We start from the raw sequence: 15,765 nt of genomic DNA on the forward strand, positions 1-15,765 counted from the left end.
CACTATTTATATTTCTTACATTGGCCAAAGGTCAATTAAATCGTATTTTCCCCAAAACAGATGTGTTCACCTTTTCCTGAATTTCGTTAATTTATACAATTTGTCATGATATCAATTGAATACAATCTAGCGCTATCCAGTAAAAAAATGTTTTACTATGGGAGTCTATGGGGGACAGATGGCTGTTGGATGGCGTCCATCGGAGGCGTCTATCAGAGATATATACATGTCTACATGTTTGTCAACATTCTGCTCTATACATTTAGAAATATGTCGGGTTTAGACATAAGTTAAAGGGTAACTAAACTTTCAGAAAACTTCTGACATGTCATAGTGACATGTCAAAAGTTTTAATCGGTGGAGGTCCGGGCTCTCAGACCCCCACCGATCACTAAAACGAAGTGGCAGAAGAGCTCGGGTGAGTGCTGAGACGCTTAATTTCTGATCGTCTGAAGTCTATGAGCCCCCACACCAACCGAGCAGTCACCTGAGCGCTTCTGTCACTCTGTCACTTCATTTTAGAAATCGGTGGGGATCTCAGTGCTCGGACCCCCACCGATTAAAACTTCTGACATGCCACAATGACATGTCAGAAGTTTTCTGAAAGTTTAGTTACCCTTTAAGGGAGGACATATCTGTGGAAAAGAATCATAAGTCAATCTCTGACCTGCCCCTCAGTAAGAATTTTACTCCTTAACCCCTACGGATGTAGCCATCTTTAACTTGACTCTGATAACTTGTTGCAGCGTGATATCACACAACAAAAGCCATTGAAAAGTCATTGAAAAAGTCAAGATAAGGGATCCTTCCACTGTGTATTTAATGCGTTAAAAGTCAAGGTAAAGATGGCTACATCTGTATTTCACTGTCTATTGTTTCTCTCTTGATACATTTGTAAATTCTCCTACCTTGATAATGCTCAGTGTGGTACAGACAAATGAAAACAGTATTCACAAGATACGTTAGGTAGGGACCCTGCCCATGCATGCTTACAATGTATAACTAATAGGAAGTAGATACACGAGGTCAGGGAAAGAAGAAAAAGCAGCTGTAGACAAGTCAGGTGGAGGCAGTGTTGAAATACTGGTCGAGTGACACTCTGGATGACACTTGACACTGATAACTTGCTGCAACACGATAACATTTTACTTAACACAACAAAAGCCATTCAAAAGGTCAAGTTAGTTACTTGCCACAGTATTTAATGCGTTAAGTGTCAAGTTAAAGATTGCTACATCTGTATGCTTTAAGAAGAGATTAGGTTTTTATACTGTGTGTTCGTAGGGTTGAAGAATGTCTGTTGGAATGAGGAATGGAATTTCAGAAGAGAGGGGAAGCACGAGAGGAGACTTGAATGCAATAGTGTAAGGAGGTGACTAGAGTGGTGTAGAGAAGGTTGCAGCAGAATTAGATAGAGCTTTGTAGGTAAAGTGGGAATTTCAAATTAGGTTCTTTGTGTGATGGGCTGCCAGTGGAGGGACTGACAAAGCATGATGGCATTAGAAGAATGGAAAGAGTTGTTGGTGAGTTGTGTGGCAGAACTTAAGTTTGATTAGAGAGGTTCTAGTCTGTTTGCCGGTGGACCACAAAGATGGGTGTTGCAGTAGTCTAACCAGGATATGATGGTGTATTATACAGTTCATTGATTTATCTATCTAAAATGATAACTTCTGTAATAGGAGGTTGAGTTTTATGTTTTCCAGCATAATTTGTAACAATGCTATCCAATCATGGTATGTGTAACCCTGTTTTCTATTTCTTCCATCTTCATTATCTCATTGTTTAATCTTTAATTTTGTAATTCCCTTTATTCTGTGCTTTTTTACATTTTTTATCATTTTTTTATTTGTACAGATTGGATACTGGAATGATATGGATAAACTGGTTTTGCTACAACACGAACCTTCCTTTAAAAACGATTCATCAGCAATTGAAAACAGGACAGTTGTCGTGACTACAATCCTGGTAAATTTTCTTCTTTTTTATTTTTATATAATCTTTGATATTTAGATTATTCTCATGTGGCCAAGTTCTAAAAGTATAGTATCTTTTAAATTCACTTGTAATTTATAAAGCATTAATGTAGCTTGAAGCCTGAGTGTGTCCCAGTTTTCTTGGGACAGCCTTGGGTTTTGCCAGTGGATATCTTTTGAGTGTAACTTTTTTTTTCCGAGCAGTCAGACTTCAGTTTGTAATGGATTTGCATAACCGGTGGAAATTGCTTCAGATATATTTTTACGGCAAATTACCACCCACAAAACTGATGTGTGAGTTCTTTCTAGACAAACTGAAATGCTTATTTATAAATGTATTATTATTAATAATAATAATAATAATAATAACAAAACAACAACAATAAAAATGATGATTAAAATTATTATTATCTTTATCACTTACTATTTTTTATTACTTACTTACTGTTTTTATTTTGCCAACTTCACAGTGGCTTACACATGTTTTTAGGAAATACGCCATCATTTGGAATATTTTTCCTGTCATCTTTATTTTGTCTCGAATTTTTTTTTTAGGAATCTTTGCATCACATAATCTTTGAAGCACATTTGCAATGTGAAAAAAATCCCCCTAAAAAAGCAGGTATTAAAACTCACTATTTGCAACAAAAAACAAAACAAAAAAACACCATACAAAAAGTGTGTACCATTTTACTAGTTTTTGGAGATGGGTTTTTTCAGATAAAAAAAAACACACACAAAAAGTATATGTGAAGGAAGCCAAAGGAATTTTTTTTATTTTTTTTTTTACTCTTGAAACTAGAGCTTCTGCAAAAATAATAGTTTTATAAATAATAAATGATAAATGATAAGGCAAAATCTAGGAAAACAATGGCCAATATTTTACACTATATTCACTGTCCATTTGAGCTTTCCGTCAGCGGTATGCATCAAAGGTATTTTCTGACATATACTTATGAGGGAAAGCTCCAACATATGCCACTGTATAGGCATACAGCGACTTATATATAGGCTCCAATTGTAAAAAAAAATACTACAAACATATACTGCACGCTATACATTTGTGATTAGAGCCTAAAATACTAAACAAAAGTTACAATATTTAGGATTATAATATAAAATATTTGAAGTTTATTATTACCCTTGGCATTGTGTTTTCCGTTGTGTTTGTTATTACATGGCAACATTTCTTCACAACTGAAACAAATGCATGCAATATAAAATGTTTTTATCACAGTACAAAGTAAAGGAGTGGAACAAATTCCTGATTCACAAATGTTTTATATTGCAGATGTATTTCATAATAATATAATTTATATTTCTCAATTTGCTCTTTCATTCTAAATTTCCTTCCAGAATAAATTGTTGTTTTCAGCACCAGGGACAGATATTTCTCCACTTTGTCAGTAGTTATTGCTGTCAATGTCATACATTCATTTCAATGTATTTGGAATTTAGTACATTGACTTCTTAAGTGCCTACGCAGAACAAAAAGAAGCTGAAAAAACCCTAATGTTTTGTCATAGAACAGTGGAACATAAATCCCGTTTCTTTATTGTGCAGTAGCATCAAGTGTATTTGTCAGCTTCCAAAGTCAGCCCTTCAACTCTGCCCTTTAAATCAGTTGTCAAAACAGGCGGGTGGAGGGTGACCTTTATTGTCTGGACTTTCCACTACACTTCTCTGCACTTTTCACCCGCTCTGTTCCACTTGACATTAAAATAAAGAAATGTATTTTGTGTCACATGTTTAATAATTATTTTTTTTTCTATAACTGTAGAGCCCTAAAGCTTGTAACGGAATTTTTTTTAAATTAAATATTCCCATAGATACAGGACTGGCACACGCAATTCTATTCAGGAACAGTTAGATTGCATTTGCATGATGCTTTATAAACTCTGAGCTTTTTGTATGGTGCATATTTTTTTTCCTAAAAGATTCAGTAATGGGAAATCATACTTCAGTACAGTCCTCCTCTTTTCAGCCTCTGATGAAGAATCCTATTTTAAGAAATTGATCAAGAAAGAACAGATTTTCAAGATCCAGCGACCATTCCTTGCTATGGCTCAAGTATAAATCACCATTGTAGTTCAAATAGTAAAACTTTTTGTTTTTTATTTTTGTTTTTCCTTAAATCTGTAATTTGGATGAATATTCTCCTGACTTTATCATCACCCCTTACATTACTGTTAAAATGCCTTAATTAAGACCCTATTATGGCAGAATAGTACTGACAGAAAGTACAAATATTCCCCCAGGTTATTAAATAAATAATCCATATGAAAGCTGAAGGCTTAAAGACCTATGTGTTATAAATCAACCTTTATGCATTCATTTAAAACGACTTCTATATAAATAAATATATATATTTGACGTAGCATTATTAATTAGCATTTTTAGCATTTGAAAATATATGGATTTCTACAATTTATTTATATTAAAAACAAAATATTCAAAGCGACAATAACAAAATGATTATGATAATTATAACAATTATTACAGAGAAGCTCCAAATTTGAATAACATTGAATAATATTGGTTATAAAATGTATAATCCAACGTCTTTGTAATATATCTTTATATTACCATTTTTGTTGTTTTCACATATTAATTCGTTTGTTGCTGCATGGAAACTGTCAACAGGTAAGTATGCTGCTGCTGACAGATTTTTGTTACAAACTGTAAATGTGCCTGTTTAACCTATAAAAGTGAATGCATAGCTCCTAACTTTCAATTATTGTAAAGAGGGAAAACTCAAGCGGAGCGACACTGCTAATGTTTTTTTAATGATAAACCTCACCTCTAATCCTGCGCAGTCCCTATCCATACTGTACACGTCCAGTTCTCTTTGTGCCCCACACAGTATCATGCCCCTAGTGTGTCCATACACAGTATCATGCCCACATAGTTCTGCCCCACACAGTAACATGACCTCATAGTGCCTCCCAAACACTAACATGACTGCATTGTGCTCCCCACACAGTATCATGTCCCTAGTGTCTCCCCACAGTATAATGCCCCCATATTGCCTCCCCACATAGTATAATACATTATTGTGCCTTCATATTGCCCCACAATATCATGCTCCTATAGTGCCTCCATACACAGTATCATGCCGACATAGTGCTGCCCCACACAGTAACATGACCTCATAGTGCCTCCCAAACACTAACATGACCGCATTGTGCTCCCCACACAGTATCATGTCCCTAGTGTCTCCCCACAGTAGAATGCCCCCATATTGCGTACCCACATAGTATAATGCTCCCATAGTGACCCCTACACAATATAATGCTCCCATAGTGGCCCCCACACAGTATAATTCCCAATAGAGCCCCCACAGTATAATGACCAAAAAGTGCCCACCCACACAATATAATGCCTCCATAGTGCCCCCATACAGTATAATGCCCTCATAGTGCCCCCCACACAGTGTAATGACCTGATAGTTCCCACCTACACTTTATAATTCCCCTATAGTGCCCCCCTCACAGATGCTTTTATTGTGCCTCCTAAATATAATAAATACTAAATAGGTGGGAAATTGTGTTCTGATTAATTTTTTAATAAATCTCAATAGTGGTCAGAATAGTATTTTTGCGACACTGAGCTCCACATTCCCTGTATAGCTATGAGTTTAATAATAAAAAATAAGCTTCCTGTAGCCGACACTATGGGAGCTAAGGAGCATACTGCATACAGATTTAGTATTGATTTTAATGTGTAAACAGTATGCAGTTAGCACACAAGCGCCACCTAGTGATGTTTGCAGGCAGTCATTATTTTACCATTTGATCCTCCCATCCTTATACTCAAATTCATAATAAGCAAGCCAAATCAAATAAAAAATTCCCAATTCATTCAAGGGATTAAGTAAATAGCACTTTTTCTTACTCAAACAGTTCAGATTTGTATTTGTTCCGATGACAGCTCATTATAAGCCTGTCCAGAAGGGGGCATATTTTAAGGCCCCACGGCACTCTAGCCTCATTTTCAAACATTGAACATGGAGCTGGTGGGAGAAATTTCACCAGGTTCACAACCCTTCTCTCTAATTTCTATTTGGGAGGCCTGACTATATGAGTGGATGATAATTTCGTTTTTTAAGGTTAGCACCCTACTGAGTGTACATGCCGCTAGTCTCCATGACCAGCCTATGTTCCTTTCATCACTAGGAGAGAGGAAAAGGCACATGTACAAAATTGCGCACACCCAAAATAATAAGAAAGGGATATGAAAAAACGGGAATGAAAAGACCAAACTTTATTATACACTACATACCAAATATAAAACCATTTAAAAAAACAGAAAGAATCAGCAAACCTGTAAAAATATAACAGGAAGCAAATCACAGACAGAAATCTCAAATAGAATTCCAAATGGGACAATATGAGCCAATATCAAAAGAATAGAATACAATAGCCGTATAAATGTATTATGTGCAACTAGTAAACCTGGAAGGTAACCACATGCTGAACCACACAAAAATATAAAGTGCAAGATCAGGGGTGACGAAGCTGCACCTAGAGACAGCGATACGCGTGGGGTCATCTGTCCTTATTCCACAGCCTATTTGGGTCATGTATCAATTTTCTCTATCATGATAATTTCTCTTTAGATCCAATAGCATCTGCTTTTTGTGCCTACGACCGTACTGCTTGTGACGATGAGTGGTCAGTGCTGTACCCGCCTATTGCAGATAGGTTCACCAAGCAAACATATATATATATATATATATATATATATATTCATATTTATGTGGCTATAGCTTCCCATTGGGGTATAGATATTATCTTGCCCTCTTGACATTTATATTCTTGTGTGGTTCAGCATGTGGTTACCTTCCAGGTTTACTAGTTGCACATAATACATTTATACGGCTATTGTATTCTATTCCTTTGATATTGGCTCATTTGTCCCATTTGGAATCCTATTTGAGATTTCTGTCTGTGATTTGCTTCCTGTTTCATTTTTACAGGTTTGTTGATTTTTTCTGTTTTTTAAATGGTTTTATATTTTGTATATAGTGTATAATAAAGTTTGGTCTTTTCATTCCCGTTTTTTCGTATCCCTTTCTTATTGTTTTGCTTGTGCGCAATTTTGTACATGTGCCTTTTCCTCTCTCCCAGTATGCATATTTTTTGCATGTTACTGCAGCACCCCATATAGATTTCTTTCTTACATAGTGGTGCCCATACGTCCCCATCTTTTTATGTTCCTTTTATTTGCAATGGTGAAACGCGTAGGAGTATAGGCATTATAGATAAAAGTCCAGAGATTATTTAAGATAGAGTGAGGCTCCTGTGCTCCATTGAGATGCCCTTTTTAGGGGATATCCTTGATATTTGCCAGGTTAGGGATAGTGATGTTGCCACATAAACTGGGGCTTTATAGAGAATTCAGTAGCCCTGGTTCCTGTCAGTATCACCCGTCATGCAACTAAAAGATATCTATTTATGGAATACTGTAACGAAATGCCCGCTCATTTCCCAGGGTATATATATATATATATATATATATATATATATATATATATATATATATATATATCGATAGATAGATAGATAGATAGATAGATAGATAGATAGATAGATAGATAGATAGATAGATAGATAGATAGATAGATAGATAGATAGATAGATAGATATAGATCTATATATATAGATATATATCTATATATACACACATGGTTTGCTCATTAACACATGAATACGGCTTATTAACACACAATGACCCAATGCAGCCGATGTAACCTAGGTTATAATATGAATGGAATACCTAATTATTGCATCAGGTATTGATGTGTTAATTGGCTAAGCTGTCCTGCGTATTCATGTGTTAATAGGCTGAGATGAAGCTAGTATCCATGTGTGAATGAGCCAAACTGCTGGGGATAATCATATATATTAATGAGCTCATTAGACCCACAGACCCATCACAATGGTAATTCAAGTGCTAAATACAAACATAATATCTAGATCTGTCAGCAGCAGCCAGCCTGCTTTTTGATGGTTTCCATGTAGCAAGAAGATTTGATTATTTATATACTGTATACATTTGTAAATAGCAAAAATGGTAATCAATATATATTATAATGCAGCAAGATTTTACATGTGATACCTATTTCAGATGACCGAAATATAGCCGCGTTCTAAGCTCTGCATTATGGCGGCAACACTTTGGCCCCCAAGTTGTTCTATGGAATCAAACTTAGATCACCATAGAGTTCTATGGTGATCTAAGTTTGATTCAATTGAGCCGCGGAGGTTCCAGCTGTTGGTCCGTAACAGGTACACTAAAATGTGGCTAAATATTTCAAATGACCGAATTAATTCAATTATTATATAGTTTATTGGTCTATGACAAACCATAGTACAATTATAAAATGTACAATAAAGATATAATCAAATGTATAATGGTTACATATTTATTATCTGCATTTTGTTAACGTTATTTATGGATAGTAAGCCGCTTATGCTTTACATTTCCCTACTGCTACTAATGTTTAGTACAGCATGCGCTATCGAAAGATTCTCCAATAAACAAATTCCTGCTTACTGTATAGTAAATGCTAAATGTCAATATAAGCTTTGCATTGTGTGACTTATTTTATATGTTCAAACTGGTTTTTATTTGTTATTCAGCTCATTATATTAACTTAGGAGGCAGTAGTGTAAAAATTGTGTTTTGGAAAATTCATAAGATTTTTGTTTTATCCTTCCACCATACTCATTCAAATGCCCAAAAACGCCAAAAATTAGCTTATTCAGTTATAAATGACAGATAAATTATTGTATAATAAATAACAGATAAAGAAGATAGGAATTTGTAACCAGCAACCAGAACTGGAAATCTTTACATTTTAGTATCTCTTTGATGTTGTAAAGAAGCTGAACTAAAGGGCGAAATTGTGCCCTCTTAATGGCCACTCTGAGGTTCGGAAGAGGTGCCCATTTCTCTAACTACTTCGTCTTAGGCTGTAGTAAAGTATGTCACGTGACTTCTTTCTGCTTTGCTGAGCAGATATGAGGCTTTGCACAGTGGAGGGGGATATGTGCCAAGCTATATTTTAATTCGCTGACACATTGGGACGCTGGTTAGTGGTTAGAATTATACCCTCTAGGTAGGGATGGAAAATTATGACCTAAATCACTAAATCAAAATCACGATTAATTGAACATGTAACCTCTATTACGATTATTGAATGATTATTTAGACCACACCCCTTTTTATGCCACACCCCCTATTTGCATGCCACGCCATTGAATTCATATTTATCCCCTGAGCCTGCTGTATACTACTGTATATAATATACCACCTGACACTGCCCCCTAGTAAAAATAATATACATACTCACCTGACCCTGTTCCAATGACAAATGGAGGAGATCTCTCTACTCCTCTGATCTACGAAGATGTCACTGCCTCGCGTCCAGCGATATATAGTGAATGGTAGAGTAGGGACCTTACGGTTCTTTACTCTACCATTAGTTTTAAATGTACCTGTGTCCTGAAGATGCAGATACAGTTTAAACCGGGACAAAATAATTGATAAAACTGAAATTCGCAAGATGTCGTTGATTAATTGCTCTGAATTTCGATTTTGAATATTTTTCGATTAATTGGCCAGCCTTGCATCCAGGTCAACGCTACAAGGGCAACTGTAAGATACACTTGTATGTGAAGAAGCCGGTCTAAGTCAGAGGTTCCCTTAAAATTGATATTCATTGCTAAATATTCTATTTCTTTCCTAATTCCCACATACATAATGTATCAATGTGAGTTTGTCAAGAATTACCTGACCCAATGCAAACTATAGATAGTAAACTAATTTTGTGATTGCATGGATTAAAGAACATACTAAAGTTCTGGGAATAACCTATCTTGAACTGATCATGAATTACAACCTGTATCATAGCTCAGAGCTGCAATCACATTTCTACTGGTTGTCACTGGAAACAATTAACAAGCTTGTTGTCAGACTTGCCCCTAATAGCACTATAATAGTGGGGCAGTTAGTTTTCCCTAGAACAGATCGGTGTACAGAGCATGATGTAATGTCTACTCCTCTCTGAATCCTAATCATTAGTGCAGACATTGAGTCAGCAAGAAATTCTGGGAGATTTCAGCTCTGAAGCTTGCATAATTGTGAGCTCCGGATTATTACGCAGGATATAACTCTGTACAGGATAAGTAATACAATTTATTTACAAAGCTACTCAGCCTTTTCTGTAGATGAATTCTTTATGTAACCTATAAAATGATGACCAAAGTTAGACGATAGTTAAAAAAAATTTGAAGGCTACCTAAAGACCCTTTTCATTTAAAATTTGCTAAATTGAATTCAATTATTTCATTTTATATTATGGATGAAGTTGCACTTTCAAGAGCCCAGTACATAAAGGTATGCATTGAGTATACATTATGCTTTCTGTATATTATATATTTTTTCATTGTATGTAGTAGAAATATTTTAGACTGGTATAGTTGATATTTGTTTTATGATACATTTTGGTAATTATTTTATTTGCCTCAATCTGTAAAGAGATAATTTATATAAATGAAAGCGACGCTTCAAGAAAAACTGATCCACTGTGTAATGCCTAGAGCAGGGACTGAGGGGGTGGGGCATGACTTCTATCTTTGCTGCTCTTTGAAACCCTGTGGTATGCCACGCCCCCCTCAGGCCTTGCCATAGGCATAACACAGTGTGTCACTTTTCCCTGAGTATTCCTTTAAATGTTGTGTTTTTACATCTTATTGACCATTGTATATGTGCAAGGCTCACGCAACCTCCAGAGTTGTGGCATTGATAAAAGTTCCCATATTTTGTATTATTTTGTTTGTACCATAATAAAGCTGAACATTTAAAGACATATCAAATCATGTTTTCTATTTTTTGGCATGTTCCTGAAACTACACCACAGATTTGTACTCTCTGTGATTGATAAGGTAAATGATATGTTTCGTGTACAGTTTGAAGTTGGTGAATGTGAGCTCCAGATTTGTACCAATGTACTTGTATCGCCTATGTTGGCTTATGTTCTGTTCTTTATTGATATTTTTGTTTACGTATTAAAGCAGTGTGTTTCTGTGGACCATTGTACAAAGACTATCGTTCTTTATTTTCATAGGGTAGTCTAAAGAATATACCATGATACATAAAGCTGGTCAAATAAGAGTGTTTAAAGGGGTATTTAGGTTTTAGCAAATAAAGCTAATTCATTACCTAATATGCAATTTTCTAATCTACTATGTGTGTCAATAAGAGGTGCACATGCTATCCCCTAGAGACTCTACCCCCAATAAATAAAAACACCACATATTCAGCTTTGGCAAAAACTCAACATCATACATGATATACAGCGTAGGAAGAGCCTGACCCCAATTGCGACATGACACTCCATGGGCTGGGGCCCACATGCCCCCAGTTCCCAAACCTTGAGTTCACCCTGCTGTGTAGCTAGTGGTTAGTTCACTGTGGTTCACCACCGTACTCATCCTCTTAGCAGTACTGTACTGTAACGAGCCATGCACCTGTGTGATCATCACATGACCAGAACACATTTTCAACCTCTGAAAGTAAATAGTGAACATTACAATTCAATGAGAGCAAGTAGTGATCTTGAAAATAGTAAGGAATGGATACACAAAGTATATTTGAAAATTACACAGCTTTTCATTATGCAATATAAGAAAATATGGCTGTCACCTTTCAGGTGACGTTAACATGTCTAGTTTTTGAGCCAGACACAATCTCTCCTACTACATTTTTACCTAACGTCCTGCAATGTGGAGATCCCATGAGCTCACCTGGACTGGTTCGTCCATGCCAATGATCCTCTAAGTAATCTGAAGAGTATACTATGGAATATAAATCTTCTGGAAAGCAGGTGGTCAGAGTAGAGAGTTTAAAAAAGTTACTGCACTTCCAAATTACTTTTAAAGTGTAGCTAAATGTTTGACAAACTACTGACATGTCATAATGACATGTCAGAAGTTTGGATTGGTGGGGGTCCGAGCACTGAGACCCCCACCAATCGCTAGATCGAAGCAGCTGAAGTGCTCTTGTGAGCGCTCAGCCGCTCCGTGTCTGTTCGGCTTTTTCCGGAAAGCCGATGTATCGGAGTACGGGCTCATAGACTTTCTATTGAGTCGTACACCGATACATTTATTTGTGGAAAAATCTGAACAGACACGAAGCGGCTGAGCGCTCACACGAGCACTTCAACTGCTTCGTTCTAGTGATTGGTGGAACATGTCAGAAGTTTGTCAAACGTTTAGCTCACTTTAATATTTCACAGAGACCTATTATAAGTTTTTATCGGTGGGGGACCTGGTGCTGGGACTTCCACCATCGCTAAAACGAGTGTGCAGTAGCACTCAGCTGAGCGCTCTGCACCTTCGGCTGTGATCAGCACTCAGGACGGGCTCACATAGAACGTCTATTACCTTAATTCAGCAACAGTGGAGGTATCATCACCGGGACTCCCACTGACAAAAACGTCTGATGTATCTGTATGACATATCAAGTGTTTTCTAGTGCAGACACTCTTTAAAGAGGATCTGTCACTAGTTTATTAATGCCCTATCTCCTAACTAATCTAATAGGCGCTTTGCTGCTGATAACTACAGTGGGATTTTTTTCAGAAATGTTTATTGTTTGCAAAGTTATGAGCATTTTTCTAAATATGTTAATTTGACTATATTTGCCAAATAGGAGGTAACCTTCTTTTCACTCTGGGCAGTGTAATGTTTTCTGTATGACGCTGTCCAATCAGCATACAGCTTCTCCCCCTTCCCTGCCCAGCAACACAGCGTGATCATATAGTATACACCTTCCATTCCCGACTGAGTTTTCAACTGGTGATACCTCTGGTTGTGTCACAGCTAGAACTGTGATCCTTGTGCCATATGAAAGATATCATCTTTCATATGCCACCAGAACCCCTCTTCTTGGTGGTCCACAGCACGATATATAGCTGTTTTAAGTGATCCCCCAAGCCTCAGTCTCCCACAATGTGTGAAGCAGCTTCATGCTGATAGGACAGCGTCAGAGGCTGTGAGGAGGCTCCACCTCAGGAGAATCGCTGGTGTGGACACCCACTTGTCTAGTATAGCCTCATTTGCATATTTAGAAAACAATAAACTTTTGGGACACAATTTGCACTATCATTATCAGTGTGACAGCGCCTATTAGATTAGTTAGGAGATAGGGCATTACTAAACTAAAGACAGAACCTCTTTAAGGATCCTCCTGTGAATATTTCAGGAGCTCATCTGGTCTGGTTCATCCAATAGCCCCTCCAAGCCTTGTGCTACACATAAAAAAATTCTACCTATACAGGGATCTAGCTTAGTAAGTTTTTCTGGGCACACTCTGAGGGTATGATGATTTTGAAGAAGAAGACTAGAAGAACCTTTTCAATTTCTCAATCATAATACCACAGGATAGGTAAATTGACCTGCGGTTCCAGTAAATCGGGGTTGTTTGCATAACATTGTGGCTATCTTTACTCTTTTATATTCAGTCACATATTTTATTGACATTTATTAATTTAGTAATATTCTGCTGCCCAAAGGGTCCATTAGTCAGTTCCATATCTTGGGTAAAGAGATGTACTGCTTAACACTATCAAAGCAAACTAGAAGAGTAGCTATTAGAATGATTCATAGAATATGCACACACCCATAGCTAAAATCAAATTGGGTCCCTGGTGCTAATAAATACCACCTAACACTTCATCCAAGGAGAAGAGGGACTGCTGCTTGTTTATTCTACCATTCCATTGCTGTAGGATTTGGCTATTTAGAGTGCAGTGATCTAACGACCAGATGGAATGGAGCGGATCATTTTACAAAACTAACACTGGTAAGAGAATTACTTTCACTACCTTTCACCTAAGCTAATTTACAAATGGAGGGAAAGAAAAAAAATTCCAGGTGGAGTTCTGCTTTAAAGGTAGAAAGGAAAAACACATAGAGAAAGAGATATTAGATAAATAAACAGAAACATAGGCACTTTGGTGAATAGAAGTACAAACCATAGTTGGTCCAGCAGGTGTTGACTGGCTTAAGAAACCTTGGTATCACTGCTCTACCTTCCCCCATCTTTCAAGAAGTAATTAGAAGTAGTAGCTTCCACCACCCGATTTATTTTTCTATCTCTTTGCATCCCCTTGTTCCCACTTGTCTTCTCTCTTTTGTTTCTTAGACTTTTTTTATGTAGTTATTTTAATGACTCTTTTTAGTAATGGAATATTGCTATACCTCTGGACCTCTTCCTGAGAAGCCCTGCACAAGCTTCTCATTTCAGAAACCCAAGGGCCTCCGGGCCGGGTTCGTTTGTTGCGCCTTATATTAGCTTCCAAATATTTTGTTTGCAGACACTTGTTTTCATTTTTTGGATTTGCCTACCTACCCCAAGCTATGTACCATGTACTATATTGTTTTATTATAACTTAGAACTAGCACATGTAACACCCCAACTTACTAAACAAACCTGTTCTCTATGAATGGGATACATATTGGAACCACTGTTAAAGATAGATAGATAGATAGATAGATAGATAGATAGATAGATAGATAGATAGTATTAAAAAAATAGGCAGCACTCCGCAGTAAATGTGAATAAAAGGGTACTTTTATTGCCCCCTGTGCAACGTTTCAGCTCTGTCCTCTAGAGCCTTTCTCAAGCTTGGCTTGGCTTGAGAAAGGCTCTAGAGGACAGAGCTGAAACGTTGCACAGGGGGCAATAAAAGTACCCTTTTATTCACATTTACTGCGGAGTGCTGCCTATTTTTTTAATACTATCGAGTTTTGGAACGTGGTCTGTTCCTGAGGATTTGCACCCACTGTTTGCCGGTGCTGCTGGATACATTTATTTGCCTAGATAGATAGATAGATAGATAGATAGATAGATAGATAGATAGATAGATAGATAGATAGATAGATAGTGTCACGGTCACAGGGTATGTCGACCCACTAGGCCGCTCCGCCGTAGCGGAGAGGCAGCTGACCAGGTTACAGTCTATATGAAAGTCAATAGTAGATAGTAACGCTTGGGCACCTAAACTAGTCAGAAGGGCTGGGGCCTTCTTATAGGCCAGGAAATCATGGGCCGTTGATGATGATGATTTCCTGATGTGCGCGCCCTGTCCCTTTAAGGACGGGCCAGAGCGTGCGCGTGCACCCTACGGGACACAGCAGAACGGAGCGGAAGTGAGCGCTGGCATCTCCTAGGAAGGATATTGGGACCAGCACTCACGGATCCATGGCTGCAGGCATCAAGAGGTGAGTAAACCCGACGGCCCGTGGCCATGGACGCTACAGTATCCCCCCTCTTACGCCCCCTCTTCTTGGGGCCAAAGCGAGAGAGGAATTTTTTAGTAAGCGCAGGAGCGCTGAGGTTCTCTTCTGGCTCCTCAGGATCAAACCCTCTCCAGTCCACCAAATAGAAAGTCCTTCCTCCTCCCTCTTGCAGTCCACGATCTCCCTCACCTCGAATACATCAGAAGAACCGCTGGGAGCATCTGTGGAACTAGAAGTCTTGCTGTAGCGGTTCAGGACCACTGGTTTCAGGAGGGACACAAGGAAGGAGTTGGGGATTCTAAGGGTAGGAGGCAGCCGCAGCTTATAGGAGACAGTGTTTATATGTTGCAGAATCGACCAAGGAGCCTGGGAGCAAACTTGTATGAGAGTACCTTCAAGCAAATGTTCAGAGAGGACAGCCAGACTTTAGTACCCGGAAGATACTGAGGCAGCTCTCTTCTCTTTGTATCTGCCTTTCGCTT

At 37.7% G+C, this 15,765-nt stretch overlaps 1 protein-coding gene across 9 annotated transcripts in view; it reads left to right on the forward strand.

Moving 5' to 3' along the window:
• The window catches only part of GRIA4 (glutamate ionotropic receptor AMPA type subunit 4), a 315,636-nt gene that overhangs the window by 261,825 nt on the left and 38,046 nt on the right, over positions 1-15,765 (forward strand). For 7 of the 9 annotated variants that reach the window (XM_075851546.1, XM_075851547.1, XM_075851550.1 and 4 more), the window contains exon 9: positions 1,855-1,965. In XM_075851546.1, the coding sequence (XP_075707661.1) occupies positions 1,855-1,965 (111 nt within the window). Of the gene's footprint in view, positions 1-1,854; positions 1,966-3,910; positions 6,182-15,765 lie in introns of those variants that run through there. The other 2 variants (XM_075851553.1, XM_075851554.1) reach the window with 2 other exon arrangements.

This window comes from Rhinoderma darwinii, chromosome 2 (genome assembly GCF_050947455.1).
Source record: "Rhinoderma darwinii isolate aRhiDar2 chromosome 2, aRhiDar2.hap1, whole genome shotgun sequence".
In the NCBI taxonomy this organism is placed as follows: domain Eukaryota; kingdom Metazoa; phylum Chordata; class Amphibia; order Anura; family Rhinodermatidae; genus Rhinoderma; species Rhinoderma darwinii.